This window comes from Nicotiana tomentosiformis, chromosome 5 (assembly GCF_000390325.3).
Source record: "Nicotiana tomentosiformis chromosome 5, ASM39032v3, whole genome shotgun sequence".
Classification (NCBI taxonomy): domain Eukaryota; kingdom Viridiplantae; phylum Streptophyta; class Magnoliopsida; order Solanales; family Solanaceae; genus Nicotiana; species Nicotiana tomentosiformis.
In genome coordinates this window covers 58,555,229-58,570,465 of record NC_090816.1, presented here as the reverse complement: position 1 = coordinate 58,570,465, position 15,237 = coordinate 58,555,229, and the positions used below count along the sequence as shown (strand labels likewise).

Genomic DNA, 15,237 nt, shown 5'->3' with positions numbered 1-15,237 from the left:
TTTAATGATACAATTTATATGTTATAAAGTGAAAGTAAGAATATGACATATGGCAATTGAGCCAAGAATGAAGATTTTGATGTATGGCCAAAGGTGAAAATAAAATGAAAGATTTTATGAAATGCTATGAAGAATGTTTTTGGGAGTATTATTAAGTAACCGAGAAGGCATAGGTCGCAAGGGCCTATACTTGAAATTATACATGCCGGTTTTGGAAGACGATTGGGAATGAGGCCCATCGCATTATAAAGAGATTATGCCACTTAATAGGAATGAATGGATTCGTAGCAAATTTACGTCAATCCACACGACATTGTGGTGAGGCAGCTTAGCCAGTTGGGCCAAGATCAGACTCCATATCGCGCACATGGTGGTTTTATATTGTTATATCAATATACATCGATCCGCATAACACTATGGTGAGACAGCTTAGCCGATCCAACCGATATCAGACTCCATGCGATGCGCATGGTGGTTTACGTCGATAATTAATAATCTCCCTCTCATGCCTAGACCTCAGGGAGCGAGACCAGTGCACAAACGAGTTAAACCGGTCAAGCAAGCCTACTTGGTTCCTACTATCTGACCTTGCCCATGAATGGTTTAAGAAGGAATAACATGAAATAGTCTACCGGGAAGATGGAAATGCACAACACATATTTCTGTTAATTAAGGGGTTTCATTACAAGTCCATAGATTATAAGTAGAAGCAAATGGAAAAATGACTTTTATAGTTCCCTATACAGACATAACTCATAGTGTGTCTACGGAGCCTCTAAACTGATAGGAGAAAAATATGAAAGTTTCGGTGACAAACCCCAGTTATACCTCAAAATAATGTACAAAGATCAAATACTACATAAGGTCCTCGATATAGAGAAGGGCTACCAAAATTAGCTGAAGGGAGGGTTCGCTCCTATCGAGAATTTGTGCCGCCTACTGAGGTACCACCTCCATCCATTAAAGATGCAGTGCCCTTGTTACAACTCAAACTCCGGGAGCGTGACCGGCGCTCAACCGAGTGAGCCCGGTCGAGCAAGTCTGCTAGACAGTTTCTACCCAACTCACCCATGTTCAAGAGACGACATGATTTCATTATTTAGACAGTAGGAAGATCATATATACAATACTAAATCGTCACATTGGTTACATCATTTTTATGTTTCAAGATACACACATTCCTATGATTCGAGTGGAACAAGAGACCAAAACACAACATAATTTGTTTGACTTTTCTAGCACCCATGTACAACCCACATAGAGTCTATGGAGCCTCTAAAAGATACAAAGGAGTACAATGATAGTGTCGAAAACAAGGCCCCGGCTATACCTAAAAATGTGATAACAAAATGTACAAAAGATACATGACCCCGGAATGAGGTGAGGCTCACCAAGTCTACTAGGAGGAAGGTGTACTGCTATCGCTGATCAACACTGCCTGCTATGGAACCACCTGCATCCATTTAAAGATGCAGCGCCCCCGGTAAAAGGGACGTTAGTACTGTCAAATAGTACTAGTATGTAAAACTAAACACCATCTCAATAGAATGAATAATAATACAACGAGGAAACAATCATGAGTTCAATAAGAGCTTCAAACAATACTAGAACATCAAATAAGGATCACATAAGTTCTCAAGTCAATTTCCATGTTATTAGGTTGGGTGATCTTTAGAGCCGATATACCATAATTCACAATACCTCCGTATTCTTACACGGAGACTGATCTCGACCCGATCGACTAGGTCGTCTTATTTGAGATATCAACCCATTATAATTTCCAGCATAGTTACCACCATGTGTGCGGCATGGCATCTGATCACGGCCCGATCGGCTAGGCCGTCTCACCCGAGACATTACCTTTTCAACCAATCATCTCACTTCATACTTCTTTCACATCTTTTCAATTCATTGGCACGAGTGGCCTCAATTAGAAAGTCATTCTTGGCATTTGGCCGTATTTCATAATTCCAGTTTCCCCTTTCCACATTCAAACATCATTGTCATTATCAACAACAATAAGGTTTCCCATCCAAGACATTAAATTCACATATGAGCAATTTAAGAACCTTAGGCACATAGAGGCTTTTCATACAATTTGGCATAACAACCATTTATTCTATATTGAGATGAAGTCTTAACATTTCTAACACATATTCCACATTTTGAACACATCCTCAAATGAAAGATGACATGATAAAGCATTTAGAATAAATATTGAACATAAATCCTTCAACACAAACACATTAGGAATAGCCAATTCTATAATTATCAATTTGGGACTTACACCAATTACATGAACACCGTGGGATTCGATTCTAAGAAGAAGGGGGTTTAGCCAACATACCTCAATTGAGCTTCCTTAAACTTTTAAAACGTTCCGGAATTCTTAGCAACTTCAATCTATTTCAGAAATATAACAAGTTGAACCAAAATTAGGAAGATGGTCATGATTTTAGCTCATTTGAGCATATTATCAAACACTAGGTGTGCATCAATGTTTTACGGCCCTTTTGTGGAAGATTCCATCATTCCCCAACCCAATCTCTACCATTTTTAGCTCATAGCCTTCCCACATACTTCAAAAATACATGAATGCAAGACAACAACCCCCACACCCAAGAATTGTCTTTCTAACTATCCCATTCTTAGACAAAATTCGAAATTAAGGGTTAGGGTGTAGAATCTTACCTCTAGGATGAAGACCTAGTGAGATTTCTTTGTTAATCTTCAATGATTGAGCAAGAATTGATGGATAATAGGTTGAAGTTTACTCCCCCACTCTAAGAACTCTCTCTCAATATAAAAATATCAGAAATGTGCTCATAATGGGCTATGGCATATGTTTTAACGAAGAAGGGTCGGGTTTTAAAACCCCAAAAATGAAGCCCCGGGATAGGATATGAGGTCGCATATGCAACCGTAGAATAGATATGCGGTCTGCATATCGGCCGCATAAATTGGGAACCAAAATTAGAAAGAAATTGACTAGGTATGCAGTCACTATGCGGCCCACAGACCTGTTCTGCGGTCGCATAATGCGCCGCAGAACCTCCCTTCGCAAAACTCCAAGGCTGATTGTGCGACAAGAGTGCGGCGTGCTAAATGGTTATGCGGTCGCATAATGGGCACCGAAAATGACATCAAAACGATCCACAAAAACTATCTCACTCTGCGACCATTCTACGAACCGCATAGTGATTATGCGGCCGCAAAATGTGCCACAGAAATGCCTATTTCTGCCAAATAGTTTTCTTCAACTCCCCAGTGGATTGTTCAATCCAAAAAGTCTGAACCACGGTGAGCTTGCTCGCCGCAAAGAATTTCTACTATTATTAACCTCTACGCCATTCCGTCATCACAAAACCCCAATTTTTAGGAAACTTTTCACGGGGCCTTTCATCCTCCTCCACTTAAGGTCATTTGTCCTTGAATGAGGGTCAAGGTTCTCTATTAGTATAATATGCAACTTAGTTTTTATACCACACACCAGCAACCCCAAATTTGACTAACTCCCTAAATTTCCAAAACATTTTGCCAGCGTTTCCTCTGTAACTGGGCCTATCAACCTGTCAGAGAGCCCCAGAAATACATCCTTAAAACATATATATAATCCAATGACGCAATATAACACAATAACAACACCTACTGTGGCCTCATGAGCAATATATTACCAGAAATAGAACACCCTTAACATCAACTTTACAAAAGATACATAATTTGTAAAAGGTAACCCTTAGAATTTTCATAGAACCCAACTTTATAAATACATGGCTATTCATACAAATAAGGATAATTTTTCTTCATTTCTTCCTCGGCTTCCCAAGTAGACTCTTCAACCTGTTGGTTTCGCCATAGCACTTTCACGGATGCAATTTCTTTATTTCTCAACTTCTAGACTTGTCGATCAATAATAAAAACTGGAATTACTTCATATGACAGTTCCTCATTAACTTCAATGGTCTCAACCGGCACAATAGCTGACGGATCTCCAACTACCTTTTTCAACATAGACACATGGAACACTGGGTGCACTAAGGACATCTCAGGTGGTAGCTCAAGCTTGTACGCTACCTCACCGATTCTCTAAATAATTCTGTACAGTCCGACATACCTCAGACTCAATTTCCCTTTCTTTCCAAACTGCATTATACCCTTCATGGGGGAAACTTTCAGGAATACCCAATCATCTTCTTTGAACTTTAAGTCTCTACGACGAACATCCGAATAGGAGTTTTTATGACTCTGAGCAGTTTTCAACCGCTCCTTAATGATCTTAACCTTCTCCATAGCCTGATGCACAAGGTCTGGCCCTATCAACTCAACTTCCCCAATTTTGAACCACCCAATGGGAGATCTGCATCTCCTACCATATGATGCCTCAAATGGTGCCATTTGAATACTAACATAAAATCTCTTGTTATAAGCAAACTCTATAAGTGGCAAATGATCATCCCAACTACCCTTGAATTCAAGAACACAAGCATGCAACATATCCTCAAGTGTTTGAATAGTCCGCTCTGCCTGCCCGTCGGTCTGTAGATGGAAGGCTATACTAAGATTCACCTGATTACCCAAACCTTACTGAAACTTCTTTCAAAAATTTTCCGTGAACTGAGCCCCTCGATCGAAAATGATAGAAACTGGAGTGCCATACAACCTGACTATTTCCTTGATATACAACTAAGCATACTGTTCTGCTGTGTCGGTAGATTTAACAGTCAAGAAATATGCTGATTTCGTGAGTCGATCCATAATCACCCAAATTGAGTCAAACTTGCGCGAAGTGCGTGGTAATCCTACCACAAAATCCATATTAATCATTTCCCACTTCTACATTAGAATTTTTATGTTCTGTGCCAACTCACCAGGCCGTTGATGTTCGGCCTTTACTTACTGACAATTCGGACATCTTGCCACAAAGTCCGCTACATTTCTTTTCATATCATTCCACCAATAGACTTCCTTAAGATCATGATACATATTCGTAGAACCTGGGTGCACGGAATACCTAGAAGTGTGAGCCTTGATCATGATTCTTTCCCGGAGACCATCTACATTTGGAACACATAGCCGCCCTTGGTACCTTAGTGTACCATCATCCATGCCAAGAGTAAAAGCCATAGTTTTATGTTTATGAATCCCCTCCTTCAATTGTACCAACAATGGATTGTCGTATTGCTTCTCTTTGACTTCCACAACAAGCAACGATTCAACCCTATTTTGCATAATTACCCCTCATTCATTAGAGTCCGCAAGACGAACTCCCAAACAAGATAATTGGTGAACCTCCCTAGCCAACGACATTTGACATGCCTCCAAGTGAGCCAAACTACCAATAGATTTTTGGCTAAGAGCATCTGCCACAACATTGGCTTTCCCCAAGTGATACATAATATCGATGTCGTAATCCTTGAGTAACTCAAGCCATCTTCCCTGCCTAAGATTCAGCTCCTTTTGTTTGAAAATATATTGAAGGCTCTTGTGGTCCGTGAATACATCCATATTGACCCCATACAAATAATGATGCCAAATCTTCAATGAAAAAACCACCGCCACAAGTTCTAAGTCATGTGTTGGATAGTTCTTTTCATGATTCTTGAGTTGCCTAGAAGCATAAGCTATCACCTTGCCATGTTGCATTAATACACACCCAAGTCCGATTCTCAATGCATCGCAATATACTACAAACCCATCTGTACCGTCTGGTAGAGTCAACACTGGTGCCGTAGTCAATCTCAATTTCAACTCCTAGAAGCTCATTTCACAAGCATCTGACCATTGGAACTTAATTGCCTTCTACGTCAATTTAGTCAATGGAGAGGCAAGAGTAGAAAACCCCTCCCCAAACTTTCTGTAATACCCAGCTAAGCCTAAGAAACTGTGAATCTCTGTTGGTGTTGTAGGTCTATTCCAATTCTTCACCGCTGCAATCTTTTGAGGGTCAACCTTAATTCCTTCTCTTGAGACAACATGACCCAAGAATGTGACAGACTCGAGCCAAAATTAACATTTTGAAAATTTCACGTACAATTGGAGCTAATGAAGAGTCTGCAAAACTGCTCTGAGATGATCAGCATGGTCCTCTAGACCTCGTGAATACACAAGAATATCATCAATGAACACTATGACAAAGAAATTATGAAAAGGCTTGAAAACCCGATTCATAAGATCCATAAAAGTTGTCGGGGCAATTGTTATCCCAAAAGACACTACCAAAAATTCAAAGTGCCCATATCGGGTCCTGAAAGCCGTTTTCGGAATATCCTGCTCCCTGATCTTCAATTGGTGGTACCCGGACCGTAAATCAATTTTGGAGAAGTACCTAGCACCTTGTAACTGATCAAACAAATCATCTATTCTTGGTAATGGGTACTTATTTTTTATTGTGACTTTGTTGAGCTGCCGGTAGTCAATACACATCCTCAGTGATCCATCTTTCTTCCTCACAAAGAGAACCGGTGCGTTCCATGGTGACATACTCGGTCAGATGAAACCCTTTTCTAACAAATCCTTTAATTTTTCCTTTAGCTCCTTCAATTATGCTAGTGCGATCTTGTAGGGCATAATAGATATAGGCTGCGTGCCTGGCATCACATCAATTCCAAAATAAATCTCCCTGTCTGGCGGAATCCCAGGGAGCTCATCAGGAAAGACCTCCGAAAATTCATTCACCACAGGCACAAACTCGACTGTAGGTGCCTCAGTATCGGTGTCCGTAACCCGGACCAAATGATAGATACACACCTGTTAATCATCTTCGTGGCCTTAAGGTAATAAATAAACCTACCTTTTGGCATCACATTATCCCCCTTCCACTCAGCAACTGGCTCATATGGAAATTCAAAGCTCACAGTCCTAGTTCGGCAATCGAGCTTGGGAAAACATGAATAAAGCCAATCCATTCCCATAATTACATCAAAATTGACCATCCCCAATTCAATTAGATCGGCCACGGTGTCCCGACATGCACCATGACAACACAACACCTATAAACCCGTGCGGCCATAATAGACTCGCCAACCGGAGTAGATACATAGAACGACTCAGGAAGTTATTCTGGTTCTATCCCTAATTCCATAGCAACAAAAGGGGTAACATAGGACAAAGTGGAACCAGGATCAATAAGAGCATATACATCATGAGATTGGACAATCAATATACCTGTGACAACATCTGGAGAAGCCACTGCACTCTGGCGACCACTCAAAGCATAGAAACAACTGGTTCCTCCTGAACTCTGCTCACCACCCCTAGCTGCACCATGCCATGCTGGTGCTCGAGTGCCTCGAGCTGGAGGGGGGCTGAAGATGTAGCAACTGCAGAACTAGATGGTTGTGTTGTGCCCATGTCCGCACCCTGGCGGGATAAACTACACTTCCTCTGAATATTACCCCTCAATCCGCACCCGTAACATATAGGTAGGTCCTTGTAGCAGATCCCCAAGGGTATCTTCCTACACCTGGGGCATGGGGACCTCCGCTACTGCTTGAATCTCCCTCCTAATTGGCCCTGCTGGTGGGTCTCCTGCTGCCCTGATTGGGCCTGAAATGACTCCCCTGCTACTGACTGGGCCCTGCTGGCGGTGCACTAGCTGAAGACTGAGCAAAACACTGGGATGGTCCTGATGACCCTCCCCTAAAAGCTGATCTTCCCTCACTAAATGACTCCCCTAAGTTGCCCGCGGACCGGGCCTTGGTGTTACCCTCTCGCTCCATTCTGTTCTTCAACTTACGGTTCTCTGTAGCTTGAGAAAATGCTACCATCTTCCCATAGTTCATATCTGAATTGAAGGCAGCTGTAGTGGCCTCATTGATAACCAAGGGGCTAAGGCCCTGCACAAACCGGCGCACTCTAGCCTCCATAGTAGGCAACATGAGAATGGCATATTTAGACAGACGTGCGAACTCCATGTGATACTCCCACACACTCTTACTACCTTGTTTAATGTTCTCAAACTATGTGTCATGGGCTTCCCTAGTCACGGCCGACAAGAAATGGTCTATGAAAGCGTCAGCAAACTCACTCCACCACGCTGGAGGGCTCCCCTCCTCCCGAGAGTCCTCCCACAGCTCAAACCAAGAATAATCCACCCCTTTCAGGCGGTAGGCGGCCAACTCCACTCCCTCCGTCTCAGTAGCACGCATAACCCGGATAGTCTTATGCATCTCATCAATGAAGCCCTATAGTTCCTCCTCGGGATTAGCACCCATGAACACTAGAGGATCCAACTGAAGAAACATGTTCACCCTGGAATCACTAGAATCCCCTTGTTGGTTAGAAGAAGGGGTACAACATTTGAGAAGCCACTATCTATGTCAGCATCTGGATAGCTCCCCTAAGCTCCCTGTCGGAAATACAAGAATCGGAAGCTGAGGAGGGAGGTAGAACCGGAATATAAGTTGGAGGAACTGCTGCACCCTCAGTTGGTGTAGGAACTTGTATGGCCTGGTCAGGTGTAGTGAAATCAGGCAGTTTAGCAGTCGGGGGATTATCCTTACCCCTCGGGTATTCACCCGCATCAACAAATAAAGTGTCATTTGCCACTCCTGAGGTGGCATTGGCTCCTTGGCCAGTTTTTGCTCTCTTCTTAGGTGCCATGTACTGAAAGTTAAAGGAATGCACGAATTAGAGGAGGAACAGTTTCACATTCAATTTCATCGCACGATCTAGAATATCAAAGAAGGGTATTATTCCAAAATATCCAAGTAGCCTCAAACTTATAGATGTGGTCGACAACATACCGATAAGGAGGAATCTACTAGACACGGCTCCGAGACATCCTAGGATACTTTAAAACCTTAGGCTCTGATACCAAGTTTGTCACGCCCCAACCTCGGGGAACGCGACCGGTGCTCATTCGAGTAAACCCGGTCGAGCAATCCTGTTAGATACTGTCTACCCAACTCACCCATGATCAAGAGAAGACATGATTTCATTAATTAGACAGTAGGAAGATCATATATATAATACTAAATTGTCTAATTGGTTACATCATTTTTAAGTTTCAAGATACACACATTCTTATGATTTGAGTGTTACAAGAGACCAAAACACAACATAAACTGTTTGACTTTTCTAGCACCCATGTACAACCCACATAGTGTCTACGGAGCCTCTAAAAGATACAATGGAGTACAATGATAGTGTCGACAACAAGGCCCCAGCTATACCTCAAAACATGATAACAAAATGTACAAAAGATACATGACCCAGGAATGAAGTAAGGCTCACCAAGTCTGCTAGGAGGAAGGTGTACTGCTATCGCTGATCAACACTGCCTGCTATGGAACCACCTGGATCCATTTAAAGATGTAGCACCCCCGGCAAAAGGAACGTTAGTACTGTCGAATGGTACTAGTATGTAAAACTAAACATCATCTCAATAGAATGAATAATAATACAATGGGGAAACAGTCATGAGTTCAATAAGAGCTTCAAACAATATTAAAATATCAAATAAGGATCACTTAAGTTCTCATGTCAATTTTCATGTTATTAGTTTGGGTGATCTTTAGAGCCGATATGCCATAATTCACAATACCTCCGTATTCTTACACGAAGTCCTATCTCGACCCGATCGGCTAGGTCGTCTCATTTGAGACATCAACCATAACCATAATTTCATTATAATTTCCAGCACAGTTGCCCGATCGACTAGGTCGTCTCACCCGAGACATTACCTTTTCAATCAATCATCTCACTTCATACTTCTTTCACATCTTTTCAATTCATTGGCACAAGTGGCCTCAATTAGAAAGTCAATCTTGGCACTTGGTCGTATTTCATAATTCCAGTTTCCCCTTTCCACATTCAAACATCATTATCAACAACAATAAGGTTTCTCATTCAAGACATTAAATTCACATATGAGCAATTTGGGAATCTTGGGCACATAGAGGCTTTTCATACAATTTGGCATAACAACCTTTATTCGATCATTACATGAAGTCTTAACATTTCTAACACATATTCCACATTTTCCACATTTTGAGCACACCCTCAAATGGAAAGATGACATGATGAAGCATTTAGAATGAATATTGAACATACACCCTTCAACACAAACACGTTAGGAATAGCCAATTCTATAATGATCAATTTGGGACTTACACCAATTACATGAACACCGTGGGATTCGATTCTAAGAAGAAGGGGGTTTAGCCAACATACATCAATTGAGCTTCCTCAAAATTTTAAAACATTTCGGAATTCTTAGCAACTATAATCGATTTTAGAAATATAACAAATTGAACCAAAATTAGGAAGATGGTCACGATTCTAGCTCATTTGAGCATATTATCAAACACTAGGTGTGCATCTATGTTATAAGGCCCTTTTGTGGAAGCTTCCATCATTCCCAAACCCATTCCCTACCATTTGTAGCTCACAACCTTCCCACATACTTCAAGAATACATGCATGCAAGACAACAACCCCTACACCCAAGAATTGTCTTTCTAATTATCCCATTCTTAGACAAAATTCAAAATTGAGGGTTAGGGTGTAGAATCTTACCTCTAGGATAAAGACCTAGTGAGTTTTCCTTATTAATCTTCAATGATTGGGCAAGAATTGATCGATAATAGCTTTAAGGTTACTCCCCCACTCTAAGAACTATCTCTCACTCTAAAAATATCAGAAATGTGCTCAAAATGGGCTATGGCATATATTTTAACGAAGACGCGTCGGGTTTAAAAACCCCAAAAATGAAGTCTCGGGACAGGATATGCGGTCGCATATGCGACCAGAGAATGGATATGCGGTCCGCATATCGGCCTCACAAATTGGGTGCCAAAACTGGAAAGAAACTGACTGGGTTTGCGGTCACTATGCAGCCCGCAAACCTGTTCTCCGGTCGTATAATGCGTCACATAATGGGCCGCAAAATGTTTATGTGGTCGCATAATGGGCCGCGAAAATGACATCGAAACGATCCAAAAAAATTGTCTCACTCTGCGACCATTCTGCGGCCTGCATAGTGATTATGCGGCTGCAGAATGGGCCGCAGAAACGCCTATTTCTGCCAAATATTTTCCTTCAACTCCCCAGCACACTGTTCAATCCAAAAAGTCCATACCGCGGTGAGCTTGCTTGCCGCGAAGAATTTCTACTATTATTAATCTCTACACCCGCCCCGACATCACAGAATCTCGATTTTTAGGAAAGGTTTCACTGGGCCTTATAGCCCCTGGAAAAAGAGACGTTAATATATATAAAATAATACTAATATGTAAAACTAAGTAGCCTTATATGGAATGGAATATCAACATAAGGGAAGAAAATATAGAAATAGGCAGAAAATCAATAGTACAACAACAATAAATCGAGTCTAGTCCCACAAGTGGGGTCTGGGGAAGGTAGAGTGTACGTAGACCTTACCCCTTCCTGTAAAAAGGTAGAGAGGCTATTTTTGGTAGACCCTGAGCTTAGGAAGGAAAGAGGAAAGGGGCAATAACAAGTAAACCAATTTGACAACCGAAGGTAAAATGCAAAACTAACACTAAGTAATGCAATCAGAAAATCGAAACGAGGAAACAACAATCTAGGGATTAAAGAAAATAAAAGGACACTAAGTGATATATCAAAGCTACTGTGACAAACAAGGACAATACTCGGCTACCTAACCCTCTACATTTATTCTCAACCTCCACACCTTCCTATCCATGGTCATGTCCTCAGTCAGCTGGAGCAACGCCATATCTCACATAATCTTCTCTCCCCAATACGTCTTCAGCCTGCCTCAACCTCTTTGTTGGCCCTCCAACGCCAGCCTCTCACACCTCCTCACCGGGGCATCAATTCCTCTCCTCTTAACATGCCTAAACTATCTAAGTCTCGCCTCCCGCATCTTATCCTCCACATGGGCCACACTTACCTTGTCCCAAATAACTCTATTTCTTATTCCATCTGACCTGGTATGCCTGTACATCCATCTCAACATCCTCATTTAACACACTTTCATCTTATGTACATGGAAGCTCTTGACTAGACAACATTCCGCCCCATACAACATAGTCGGTCTGACAACCACTCTATATAACTTACCTTTATGTTTTGGTGGCACAATCTTGTCACATAGCACACCAGAAGCAAGCCTCCATTTTATCCATCGCGCCCCAATACAGTGTATGCAATCCTCGTCAATCTCCCCATTCTCTTGTATAACTAACCCAAGGTACTTGAATCTTTCTCTTCTAGAAATGACTTTTGAATCAGGACGCACGTCTTCGTCCACTTCTTGAGTCGCGCTACTGAACTTGCACTCCAAATATTGTGTTGTGGTCCTGCTCAACATGAAACCTTTAGACTCCAAGGTCTGCCTCCAAACCTCTAACCTCTCATTAACATCACCTCGTATCTCGTCAATCAGTACAATGTCATCTGGAAATAACATGCACCACGATACCTACCCTTGAATGTATCGCGTCATAGCGTTGATTACCATGGAAAACAAAAATAGGCTAAGGGTTGACCCATGATGCAACCCCATAACAACCGGGAAGTGTTTTGAGTCCCCTCCCACTACTCTTACCCAAGTCATAGCTCTATCGTACATGTCTTGAATAGCCCTAATAAATGCAACAAGAATGCCTCTAACCTCGAAGCATCTCCACAAAACCTCCCTCGGTACTTTATCGTAAGGCTTCTCTAAGTCTATGAACACTATATGTAAATCCCGCTTCCTCTCCCTATACTGCTCCATCAACCTCCTAATTCCAAGTCAAATCATATGAAGAAAGTGTAGCATAAGAAAAAACCTTTAAATATACATTAACATTTTCAATTAGGAGATAATTAGTTAGCGACATTCCACCATGCGTGAGGCATGGATTCCAATCTCGGCTCGATCGGCTAAGCCCTCTCACCATGATGTATGTGGGTCAATATAGTAATGTGAATTCAATATAGTAACAAGAAGGACATACCACCATTCGTGTGGCATGGCGTCCGATCTCGTCTCAATTAGATAAGTCGTCTCACCATGTTCTTTGTGTATCGCCATGAAAAAAGAAGGAGGAGCCACCATGTGAGCGACATGGGGTCTGATTTCAGCCCGATGGGCTAACCCGTCTCAGCACAATGCCGTGTGATTTTATAGAGAACGTGGATTGATGCTAGCAGTGAATTCATCCCAATTGAGGGAAATAATCTCATCTAAGTGTGAAGGGTGGTTTGTCCCCAATTATCTTCTACACCGGCACGTGTTGTTTTGGGTGTAGGACATTACAACCTACAACTGCTCGGTTACATAACAATACTCCAAAAAACCTTTCATTTAAAGCATTTTGAAAACCCTTTTTCTTTCCGTCATCTCTTGGGACATACATTATCATTCTCATTTTGGCACAATAGCCACATTTCATCATCATGCATTCACATCATTCACTTTGTATGGGTCATCATAAGACATCAAGGAAATTTAAGACATTGGAAAATCATAGCTTCAAAAACATGAGTGTATACGAGCTTAAAACACATTGAATTACTTCAAAAAGGGGAGAATAGTGATTGATACATTAATCATACTTGAAACATTTTGTCACGACCCAAGCCGATGGGCCACGACGGGCACCCGGTACCTTACTCAACCGAGTACCAACGTAACGTATCTTTCTTATTACATTATCATATACACATGACATATGGTCCTAATAGGCCAATATAATTATTTATAAACTCAAAACATAGGCCGACAAGGCCGTACAAACTTTCACGTACACGACATATGTCTACAAGCCTCTAAGAGTACATAAACATCATAAAGGTCGGGACAGGGCCCCGCCATACTAATCAGAACATGTCCTAATCATACTGATAACATAAGCAACTCAGGAATAAATGGAGTGTACCAACATCTTTCGCTGAGCTGATCGCCTACTTGGAGGACTCTCGACCTGTCTATCAAGACCTACGGGCATGAAATGCAGGTTCCCTAGGCAAAAGGGACATCAGTACAAATAATATACCGAGTATGTAAGGAATAAAAATCAGTAAATAATTGACATGAGAGAAACATGGAGTAAAAGACTCGACATGTACGTCTGCATAGCTCTGTGAATCATTTCATGTTTATAACATTATGCATATGCGTATAAATGTCATACCATGTATAGGTATATGTGTTCATAACATCATCAAGCCTGTAAGGGCATCCCATCATATCATTTCGTCCACTGGGGGCAAATCATCAACGTATACCAGCTGATCAGGTGGTGGTGTGTATATAATGCCATAACCTTTTTCTATATCCCATATACATATAATATACGCGTATATAACGCCATCTGGTCATGGGTCAATGTACATGTAAAAATGCATGAAATGCATAAGAAATATGTTAATAAGATTTTCTCGAAATGTCATAAAAATCAATATTCCTTTCGGATAAACTTTATCAAATATGTATTTTTCTGAGACCCATGAACAGAAGATATAATAATAATTCACATGGGGAATCAAGAATATAGACACCCCTAATATTTCTTTGAATAGAGTCATTTATGGAAATTGTGCATATCTTCGTTTTGTTTGTATCGTATTGATCATGCCAAAAAGAAAGAAGTAATAGCCTTAACATACCTGAGTCGATTCTCTTGACAATCCTCTAATACACGTTAATTACGACAAAACACGAAACAAGTCGTATGAAAAGCTCGAAGCAATCACATTGCTATGCAAAGAAAATCTTAACCGAAACCTTTCCTTAAGAACTTAGCAACAACGTTGCTATTTGGAAAGTGAATTAATGTTGGTGCTTGAATTGTAAAGTTTCTATGTAACGCTGGTGATGCATTGAACTGGGTTTGAGACACTCACAATATATCCTATCAAGAGCTTCAACTTGCACATGTGTATAATGAACTTATTCAAGATATCAATTGCCATTAGAGAGTGCAAAAATAAGTGGCAATCCTCCTCAACTTCTAACTAATACATGTAGTATCTGTCAGAACCTGCATCTTTTAAGTTCTTTTACAAAGACCAATCCTCAAAGAAGTGTTTGAATTTATCAGAACTTTGTAATATATAAACATTCACGTTTTTGAATTCACATAGAAATGGATTTGTGACTTTATTGAATTGGAGAAATCTTCTAAGGCTTTTGCTAAAGAACGTTACCCCTTTTCATATACTTTGTGGATTTAGAGCTTTTGTATGGCTTATCCAAGAGTTCCTTTCAAAGTAACACCTAGAAAGGTGATCTAAGAGTCACTAAAAGGCTCTTATGTTGCTG

At 41.0% G+C, this 15,237-nt stretch overlaps 1 protein-coding gene across 1 annotated transcript; it reads right to left on the bottom strand.

Moving 5' to 3' along the window:
- Positions 1-11,900: 11,900 nt before the first annotated feature.
- LOC138892414 (uncharacterized) lies at positions 11,901-13,330 on the bottom strand. Its single transcript, XM_070176128.1, has 4 exons — positions 13,272-13,330; positions 12,535-12,712; positions 12,048-12,408; positions 11,901-11,923 (listed from the first exon to the last, which is right to left on the bottom strand). Exons 1-4 carry the CDS (start codon positions 13,328-13,330, stop codon positions 11,901-11,903), a joined length of 621 nt encoding a protein of 206 aa, XP_070032229.1.
- Positions 13,331-15,237: the final 1,907 nt, after the last annotated feature.